The sequence below is a fragment of the Octopus bimaculoides genome, chromosome 9 (assembly GCF_001194135.2).
Source record: "Octopus bimaculoides isolate UCB-OBI-ISO-001 chromosome 9, ASM119413v2, whole genome shotgun sequence".
Taxonomy (NCBI): Eukaryota; Metazoa; Mollusca; class Cephalopoda; order Octopoda; family Octopodidae; genus Octopus; species Octopus bimaculoides.
Genome location: NC_068989.1, coordinates 18,646,031 through 18,657,035, shown reverse-complemented (window position 1 = coordinate 18,657,035; position 11,005 = coordinate 18,646,031). Strand labels below are relative to the sequence as shown.

Here is an 11,005-nt window from a genome sequence, read left to right as displayed (position 1 = left end):
GGGAGTAAGTTAACTGATATGACTGAATTGAATTAAATGTGCATCACAGACTCAATTTGCCATGTGTTTACTATGACACTTCACCACTTGCAGTGCCCCCCCCCCCGCTCTCTCCCTCTCTCTGTTGAGAAAGGAGTTAAATTTGTTATTCCAATTTTCTGAACTCAAGCGCAGTAATTTCCATATTCCAAGGGAGATAAGTCCCGACAAACATTGTTGTGTAAAATGAAAACTACTGTTATAAGGAAATATAGCTATTATCCAATGTTTCGTATGTGGTTGGGATGAGCAACAAATTGCAATGTTTAATAGAATTAAGATGGTTTCAGACTTTTAAAATAAGTTGATTACCTTAACAAAGACAGATGAATTTTATGAATGCAAACCCTATTTCCTTATAAATAAAAGTAACGAGGATAAAAAAATTTTTTAGAACTATTTTTTGTGAGCCTATTATTGTAAGAAACAGCGCTGCAGTCATCTCAGTTAACTCCCAGCATAATACTGGTATCGTTACCAGCGTTGCCTTCTAGCACTTGTGCTGGTGGCACGTTAGAAAATCATTTGAGCGAGGTCGTTGCCAGTGCTGCTGGACTGGCTCCCGTGCAGGTGGCACATAAAAAACACCTTTTGAGCGTGGTCCTTGTTTGTCCCCTCTATGTTTAGCCACTTGTGGGCAATAAAGAAATAATAATAATAATAATTATTATTATTATTATAAGCATGGTGAGCTGCCAGCACTATACTCTCTGAGTGGTTGGCGTTAGGAAGGGCATCCAGCTGTAGAAACTCTGCCAAATCAGACTGGAGCCTGGTGTTGCCATCCGGTTTCACCAGTCCTCAGTCAAATCGTCCAACCCATGCTAGCATGGAAAGCGGACGTTAAACGATGATGATGATGATGATGATGATGATGAATGAATGAAATGCTTTGTGGTATTTTCTTCACCTCATTACATCCTCAGCTCGAATCCCTCTGAAGTCAACTTTGTCTTTAATTCTTCTGGGAGTGATAAAATAAAGTATCAGTTAAGTACTGGAGTTGATGTAACCAACTGACCTCCTACTCTCACATAGTTTCCTGATTTAGGCATTGTGTTTCAATCAGAATCTATTGTTATTGTTATTATTCATACCTCTGTCAGCAAATGTTAAGTAAATGGTAACACTGTGGGTACCAAGTGATATCATTCCCTAAACATCACACTAGGGTCAATAAAATAAGCAATGTTACCATACTTATAACTAGCTCCATCAACAATATTACATTCTTTTACTGAAAGCCTGGTGCTTTATCACAATTATCCTTATTTTGATTTTGAATTATTTTCTACAGAATTTAAAGAAGTGAGGGCAAAACATTCATTTTTTGAAGTATGCCAGACTCCTTCTCTGGCATGTGAAGTTACACTCCAGGTGAGCCATCATTACACTTAACGTTTATTTAAAGATTCCTTTATCCTGTATTGTTTAAGCATTGTCATAACTATTGCCTTCTTATTTTGACTTTTACAATAACATATCTTTGAAGGGCTACACTCTATCTGTTATAAGCCAAGAACTTTTTTAAAATCAATATCGCCTTCACCAATACCATCTTGACTATTATTATGGTAGAAATAATATTGGATTTACTTAAATAGTTCACTATGCTGTCTGCCATGAGTTAGCTTGTTCTTCAAACACACACGCATGCATGCACAAGGTGGGCCAGAAGTCATTCACAAAATATTTTCAATATGTTCTTAAATTGTCAAAGACATGCTTCAATTTTTCTCAAACTGAATAAAATAATGATGAATGCTATGTACTTGTACATGATGAACAAAATAAATAATAATGATAATGTAATGTAAATAAAATGTCAAATATTTTCATACATGACTTTTAACCTACTCTCTATATATACAGGGAGTCAGAAAGTAATGCAGTTATTTTCATTACATTCCTACTCACCTTCATGTGTGTGTGTGTGTGTATTATACGATGTTATACTAGTATGGTGGAGGCGCAATGGCTCAGTGGTTAGGGCAATGGACTCGCGGTCATAGGATCGCAGTTTCGATTCCCAGACCGGATGTTGTAAGTGTTTATTGAGCGAAAACACCTAAAAGCTCCACAAGGCTCCGGCAGGGGATGGTGGCGAACCCTGCTGTACTCTTTCTCTCACTCTTACTTCCTGTTTCTGTTGTGCCTGTAATTCAAAGGGTCAGCCTTGTCACACTGTGTCACGCTGAATATCCCCGAGAACTACGTTAAGGGGACACGTGTCTGTGGAGTGCTCAGCCACTTGCACGTTAATTTCACGAGCAGGCTGTTCCGTTGATCGGATCAACTGGAAACCTCGACGGAGTGCCAACAACAACATATACTAGTATGAGAAGTGAGAGGTGGTGGTGTTGATGGTGAGCTTGGTTGTTAGGGGTGATAGCAGTGGTAGTGAAAATTAAACTTCTTTCCTACTACAACATATATAACGTTGCGTAGTTATTTCTCAAATGGACACAAAACTTCAAATGTAGAAGTTGGGGGTGATAAATGGAATGTAGCAATATTCATGCCTTTCTTTTTAGTGACTCATGATCATAGTGACTCATGATCGTAGTGACTCATGATCGTAGTGACTCATGATCATAGTGACTCATGATCTTTTTAGTGACTCATGATCGATGGTTTCGATTTCTGAATCAGGTGAAGCTTTGTGTTTTTGAGCAAAAGTGAGGCAGCAGCCTGCTTTGATCTCCTAATCTTTTGGTATTTTAGTCCTAGGCTGAAGTCAGACTAAGAACTTTATTTCTAAACCAAGAGTGGTCAGATTTTTATCCTCTATGTCCCTATTTATTAACACCATGTACTTAACCAGAAACACTAGATAATGATTAGCGATCAAATTGATTGAATCACGGAGTAGATGAAGTTTAAAATCTTATAATCATACATGTTTTGTATATATTTTCTTTGTTTCTTCTCCAGCCTATAAAACGTTTTGCTCTGGATGCCGCCATTATTTTCTCTGACATCCTTGTTATTCCTCAAGCTCTTGGAATGACTGTGGAAATGGTGCCAGAGAAGGTCAGTTTTTTTTTTTATCTTGGATTTTTGAGTTTTTTGTTGTGGGATGGGGTCTTTACTTTGTGTTATTTGTCACTAAATTTTATTGTAACATTATGTGTCTATATGTGACTATGTGCTATGTTGTATGTGTGTATGGTGATGGTAGTGGTGTGTGTGTATAATGTGGTGGTGGGCATGCCATGTATGTGTGCTGGTATGGTGCATGTCTATGTGTGTTGTGGTATGTTGTATATGTGTGCATGGTATGTGGTATGTATATGCATGCAATGTGTTGTAAGTATGTGTGATTTGGGTTCTTACGTTGTGTGTGTTCTATTTCTGTTTTTACCATTTTTGTTTTTTCAGGGACCAACATTTCCAGAACCTTTAAGAAAACCTGAAGATCTTGAGAAGTTGAATAAAAATGTAAATGTGAATGATGCACTTAGTTATGTATTTGAAGCCATTACACTAACTCGGCATAAGCTTGAAGGAAAAGTTCCTCTCATTGGATTTTCTGGAGCTCCAGTAAGTACTCAGATTTTAGAGAACATCTTTGAGAAGAAAAGCTCAAAAGCTTTCATAAGAATTTTCTTTTGCTATTTTTCTTTTATTTTTCATCCTTTGAAGACAATGTATTCATCATCATCATCATCATCGTTTAACGTCCGCTTTCCATGCTAGCATGGGTTGGACGATTTGACTGAGGACTGGCGAACCAGATGGCTGCATTAGGCTCCAATCTGATCTGGCAGAGTTTCTACAGCTGGATACCCTTCCTAACACCAACCACTCCAAGAGTGTAGTGGGTGCTTTTACGTGCCACCGGCACGAGGGCCAGTCACACGGTACTGGCAATGGCCACGCTCAAAAAGATGTTTTTTACGTGCCACCTGCACAGGAGCCAGTCCAGCAGCACTGGCAACAACCTCACTCGAATGAGTTTCTAACATGCCACCAGCACAAGTGCTAGAAGGCAACTCTGGTAACGATTACGCTCTAATGGTGCTATTTACGGGCCACTAGCATGAAAGCCAGATAGCTGCTCTGGCAATGAACACGCTGAACAGTGCTGTTAGTGCTCCACTGGCGCGGTGACCAGTCATCGAGTATGGTTCAATTACGATTTCACTTGCCCAAACAGGTCTTTGGAAGCAGAGTTTAGTGTCCAATGAAGGAGAGGTTGGCATGGGTGCCAGTCGTCAGATTCGGTTCGATTTCGATTTCAGATTTCAAATTTCAAATTCCAAAATGTATTATTGGCATTAATTCAATGTCTATAGTACATCCACACTTAGAGTTTGCATTTCCAGTATGGAACGCCCATCTTGTCCAGAATATTGATCTGCTGGAAACCGTCCAGGGATGTGCTGTAAAATTGTTAAAAGAAGGCCCAAAAAAAGTGTACATTTTCTCCTGATGACCCTGTGAAGCCTATTGGCATCCAGTATTCAGAGTTTTCAACTAACTGCACTTGCAATAGCAAGCTGTTTCCAAGTCTGTATATCTATATATATATATATATATATATATATATATATATATATATATATATATATATATAAGTGTATGGCTTAGTAGTTAGGATGTTGTATTCCTGATTGTGAGATCATGGTTTTCATTCTCAGACTGAGTAGTGTGTTGTGTTCTTGAGTAAAACGCTTCACTTCATGTTGCTGTTGCTCGGCGATCACTCAGCATTTGATGTGCGACACACCATGTACTTATATAGGCAATGTTCAGTTGATGGAGAAAGTGAGCTAATGTATACAGCATAAACATTTGATCACTATAAACAGATCATTTGTGCAGGTTGGTCAAGCATGAAATTGCTTGACCAAGCATGAATTATATCTCTTTTGTAAATTTTGTCTTTGCTTATTGTTATATCTCTTCATTTATTTTGTGTCTTTTGGTATTGTCTCTTCTTACAGTCATTTCCCTTGATAATCATTGTGTCTACTTGCTGTAACATCTCTCTATGAAATATTATGTCTACTTTCTCTTACAGTGGACACTTATGTTTTATATGATTGAAGGAGGTAGTTCTTCCACTGCATCCAAATCAAAGAAATGGTTGTACACACTTCCAGAAGCCAGTGTGGAGCTTCTAGAAATTTTGGAACATGTAATTGTCAATTATTTTGTTGCTCAAGTTAAAGCAGGTGCACAGGTTAGAATCCTTTTCTTTATATCGCCTTTTATCTCTTTTTTTTCTCTTTGTAACCTGAGTTGTAGCCTTCTCTCATTGCACTCTGCATGCATGTGTGTGCATGTGTGTGTGTGTGTGTGTGTGTGTATATATATATATGTGTGAGTAAAAATAAATACAAAAAAAGGAGTTTTGTATGATTGTGTATAGAGGAATATATTATTTTATTTAAAAGAGTTCCAACTCTGTCTGTTTTTTATGTTTTATTTATATTCTTGTAAAATTAATGTGGGATATGGAATATGGCATATATAATATATAATATAAAAATGGATGGTACAATGAAATGAAGTATTGAATATCTTATTGAATATATGGAATATGTCTTATTGAATATATGAAATATTGAGTGTTCACTATAAAGGATTAAATATATATATATAAGGTGTATGCAAAGAAAGGAAAAGTACTTCTAGCATTGTGTTTCTGTGTATGTGCACACACATGCACTTGTGAAGAAAAAAAAGGGAAGAAAGAAAAATTGGTTTCAAATTTTGGTACAAGGCCAGCAATTTCAGGGAAGGAGTAAGTTGATTACACCAACCCCAGTGCTCAACTGGTACTTTATTTTCTCATCCCTGAAAGGACGAAAGGTAAAATCGACCTTGGTAGAATTTGAACTCAGAATGTAAAGACATGAAATACTGCTAAGCATTTTGCCCAGAGTGCTAACAATTATGTCTTACTTAAGACAACAAATTACAAAAGGAAACTTTACATTGTCGTTACTTTGTGTTTTACTACTTTTCATTATACTTATGGTTAGAGCGTCCTTGTTGGACTGACTGACGAACAACATACTTTGAGATACACTTGTTACTTATATTTTTGTGATGCATCTTTGCTTTATAATTAAAAGAAATATCTAAAATGTCAAACCTAATTTGTTATTTTTAATTTTTAGCTGCTGCAGCTTTTTGAATCTCATGCTGGGATCCTTGGACCTGACCTGTTCTTTAAGTATGCCTTGCCATGTATCCGAAGAATCGCTGAGAATGTAAGAGCTAAATTAAAAGAACAAAAGCTTCAGAATGTTCCTATGGTCAGTATTCATCATCATCATCGTTGTCATCCATCATTATCATCATTTTCATTTTTACTTTTGCTTTCCATGCTGGTATGGGTTGGACAAGTCATCTCCTGTTGGGAGCTGCTGCTTCTATAAACTGGCTTAGTTTCTACAAGCTGGATACTCTTCCTATTGCCTGCCACTTTATATAGCTACCTTAAGAATTTTTATAGTGAACTGAAGACTGAAAGAAATCTTTGGTTATTCTCCAACACTATTCACACTCTCTTCTCTTTATTTTTCAATCTCATTAACAGAAATTTCATTTTTTACCATTTCAGATAATTTTTGCTAAAGATGCCCATTTTGCTCTTCAACAACTGAGTCAGAGTGGTTATGAAGTTGTCTCCCTTGATTGGACTATAGATCCTTTGACAGGAAGGTGAGAGAACTTTTATTTTTTGTTTTATCTCTCTGGAGGGTCGTTTATGCCAATAATAAACATATATACTGGTTTAATATTATTTCTTTATTATTCGTCAATTGGTTAACTATTTAACCCACTTATTAATCGATTATTTGACTAATCATTCAGTGATAATCTATCAATCAGTTATGTTTGTCAAAGCCCTTTTGTCATTAAACACGACCTCTTCAATGACATGCCTTCTCTACTCCTGGTCAGCTTCATAATTGATTGATTGATTAACTGAATGATTAATCAAATAATGTATCAGTTAGCTGGTTAAATAGTTAAACAATTGACGAATAATAATGATGTGAAAGTGAACCAGTGTGTGTCTTTTTATTGGCATAATGACCCTACTGAGAATACATCAAAATCTGTTTCAACACAAAGAATTTTACAAGCCAAATACAAAACCAAAACCTTATTCTTTATTACCTTATAAAACAAATGGTGGAATGCTAGAATCAGTAGAACTCTTGAAATAATGCTTTGCCCTTTTAAGTTCAGAGTTCAAATTCTGCTTTTCAACCTTGGGAATCAATTAAACCAACTGTGTCCCTCCCACAAACATTTGCAGCTTTGTGCTATTGTGAGAAATTGGTATTATCTTTTTAAAGCCTTAAAGGCATGAATTGATCTGGCAAAGTTTTGGTCTACCAATTTAATTTTCTGAAGTTTAACCCTTTGTCATTCAGATTACCAAATCAAATATAATTCTTATTTATTCACATTGTTTTGAGTTAATCATGCACTATCTTGTAGCTTTGAGCTTTTGATAATATAACTATTTACTTTTAGAATGACATTGTAGGGTAGGTGTGAGAGGTCAGATCTGGTCAATTTGAACATGTGTATCTTTTCACAAGGTCTTTGTCTCAAATTTAGTAATTACTAGCATCTTCCCTATGTTTCTAAGACCTAATATGGCTGAAGGTGGTTATTTGTGTGTAATTTCAATGTTTATTACAATGTTTTATTGTAATATTGCAGTTTGGGCATGTTATATTCTCTCTTTCTCTGTCTGTCTGTCTGTCTCTCTCTCTCTCTCTCACACACACACACACACAGACATGCGCACACATGCTCACACACACACCATTATCCAGTCTGCTTCTGAATATTTGTAGGTTGTGGTTACAGTAGAAGGGAATAAGGTAGATTTGGTCTGAATGAGAGACCAGACGTTGCTGTTCACCTGTACTTATTACTTTAATATCTCTTTTTTTTTGCAGAGAACAGACAGAGTCCCGTGTATCTTTACAAGGTAATCTTGATCCTTGTGCCCTCTATGCTTCAAAGGTAAGTTTTGGCACTTTACATTTCATTGTTGTTTGTTTCTTATTTCCTGGTGAGGAACCATTTCAGTAGAATACATTGGAGGTGAAATACCGTCGTGGCCAAAAGTTTAAAACATAGGTCTGAAAATTAAAATTTTTATATTAAATGCCCAAAGTTATATTTAATTTGCGATATATTATTATTTGGCCAAAAGTTTGGAACATAGGTCTGAAAATTAGAATTGAACCATTTGATCAGTTATCTCCATGATGTATATATTTGAATTGAATTGTACTTGACCATAACAATTTTAATCTTTAAAAAAAGTGTTCTAAACTTTTGGCTTTGACTGAATGAGTTTTGGAAACAGGTAAAACCACAAACACTGAAATGGTCATCTGTTCATCTTTAGTCATCTTACATCTAAAGACTGTATGTTTATCAAAAGGTTATCTGGTCATCTTTCATCAAAAGTCAGGTGATCTGTTAAAAGAATTCCTGAGCCACGGAACATTATTTGTTTCTTTTTTTATGAATTTTCTTTGTTTTTTTTTTCTCTCTAAATTGCATTATTATTGGCAAGATTCTGGTTACCTCAGATAGTCAGTGTCTCTAACTTGCACTATATTCTGCCAGTGAAAGTTTTTTAGAAATTAAAGAGAGGCCTAATATGGGTAATTTACAGTAATTATCTCCAAGAAAGTAGCAGAAGTGTATACAAGAACCCAGTCTTTAGTGACATAGCCATACCAATAATGATATTTTCTTTTTACATTGCTACAAGGCCACAGAAGGATATAGAGTAAGGTGTAGTTGATTGAATTAGTTCCCAGTGTATTAGTGGTACTATTTTTCAGCCCTAAAAGGATGAAAAGCAAAAGACATCCTCAACAGGATTTGAATATGACTTGTAAAGGAATGTAACTAAATATTCTTTTCTACTCTAGGCACTGAAATTTTTGGGGAAGGGGCCAGTCGATTAGATCAACTCCAGTATGCAACTGGTACTTAATTTATCGACCCTGAAAGGATGGAAGGCAAAGTCGACCTTGGCAGATAAATATTGTAGGATGCTTTGATGCTCTACTGATTCTGCTATTTACTGGATTTTTTCTCAAATGGGGAGACTCAAAGCTGGTCAAGTTGAGACGATGGCCTATTGACTGACTATTGGTCAGCAGTTTGTAGTTTGGTATTCAAATTATTGTGCATGGCCTTGTGGTTAGTGTGTTACACTTAGTCAGACTGTGAGTTCAATTCTTGGATCAGGTCTTGAGCAAAACACTTTATCCCACATTGCTCTGTAATCACTTCAACATCCGATGTGTGACAAACTATACATTTCTTCAAAATTTTGATTCGATGGAGGAAGTGATCTAATATGCTGCACAAACATTTGATCACTATAAACAAATCGTCTGTGCAGGTTGTTCGGCGAGAAATCGCAGAACTGTCTTTGTCAGATTCAAGAGACCACCACTATTACTGGTAGAATGGTTAGCATACTGGACAAAATGCTTAGTGATATTTTGCCTGTTGCTATGTTCTGATTTCAGTGACTTTGTCTTTCATCCTTTCGGGGTTGATAAATTAAGTACCAGTGAAAAACTGGTGTCGATGTAATCAACTAGTCTCCTCCCCAAAAATTTCAGAACTTGTGCTTTTAGTAGAAAGGTCTATTATTTATTACCATTATTCTAGCATTGGTGCTCTTTTAATGACTCATTCCACCTTAGTTAGAGGATAACGGTCACCTCTACCTCCTTTTCAAGAATACCTTGCTCAAATACTTGCTCTAGCATGAACAGAGAAATTGTGTAGTTTATGACTGTTTTGATAGTTTATAGTGTCCACTTCTTTCCATGGATGTAGCTTGGAATAAGCTGTATTGTAGTAGAGACATGTCCAGGGTGATAGACCAATCTAATGCCACTACCTGATTAGAGTCGTCTCTGTTATGGGAATTTTAAGCTAGGTCTCAGTGTCTAAAGATAAAGCAATAAGATGGGTCAAAGGTACTGTCCTGTCAAAGGTACTGTACTCTGACTAAGCTATACAAAAAGAACGACGACTTTAATGTACTCCCACAACCTTTTGTATTATGGGTCACATCTGGACCAAACATTGTTATTATTGACCTCACTTATTTCAGTGTAAAAATACAAATGAAATTAATTGAGATTAAATCTTTTATTTTTCATTTTTAGGATGAAATTGAAATTTATGTAAAAACTATGTTGAAGAAATTTGGTACACATCGTTACATTGCTAATTTGGGTCATGGAATGTACCCAGATTTCCAACCTGATCATTTAGGTGCTTTTGTGGATGCTGTTCACAAACATTCCAAACTTATGAACAAACCCGAGTGACATGCTATAGTCATGATTCTAATGTCTTTCCATGACATCTGTCTTCGTCGTCTTCTCTCACAAAAAATGAATACAGAACGAAATTAAAAATAAACATTTATAACAAAAGAATTCAAACCGTTCTTTCTTTTTTTTTTATTTAATTTTGTTGTTACTTAATCTTCCTTTGATTGTTTTGAAAGTTCCATATTGAATACATTATCTTTCTCTCTCACACACACACGTGTGTGTGTGTATATAAATTTTATTAGTGATAAATTCAAATTACGACAAACGTAAATAAACAAACAAAGTTTGCTTTTAGAAGCGTTGAGATGTCTTTTAGAAAGTTAAAGAAGTGATTTTAAATTCTCAATTGCAGAATAATGCTAATAATATAGCTTGAACAGGATAAACTATCCCTATTTTGCAGAGAAAAGTGTAGGTGGCTAGCTGTGAACTCGAACTCACATCCCCGTGATTACATGTCACGATGCTTTGACCGATTAAGCTAAACTACCCACTGCAAATTAAGATATATAAATCTCGCTTTATGAGTGGGTACAGACTATTGTCTATGAAAATCCTGTTCATTTGTTTCTCTGTTTTATGTTCATTTTTTAAAAACTGGC

General features: G+C 35.8%; 1 protein-coding gene across 2 annotated transcripts in view; it reads left to right on the top strand.

Annotated features, from left to right (window-relative positions):
- The window catches only part of LOC106868090 (uroporphyrinogen decarboxylase), a 19,769-nt gene extending 9,264 nt beyond the window's left edge, over positions 1-10,505 (top strand). For both annotated transcript variants that reach the window (XM_014913204.2, XM_014913205.2), the window contains exons 3-10: positions 1,337-1,416; positions 2,974-3,072; positions 3,421-3,582; positions 5,066-5,227; positions 6,171-6,308; positions 6,617-6,717; positions 7,977-8,043; positions 10,230-10,505. In XM_014913204.2, coding sequence (XP_014768690.1) covers positions 1,337-1,416; positions 2,974-3,072; positions 3,421-3,582; positions 5,066-5,227; positions 6,171-6,308; positions 6,617-6,717; positions 7,977-8,043; positions 10,230-10,394 — 974 coding nt within the window. In that variant the 3' untranslated portion in view covers positions 10,395-10,505. The remainder of the gene's footprint in view (positions 1-1,336; positions 1,417-2,973; positions 3,073-3,420; positions 3,583-5,065; positions 5,228-6,170; positions 6,309-6,616; positions 6,718-7,976; positions 8,044-10,229) is intronic.
- Positions 10,506-11,005: the final 500 nt, after the last annotated feature.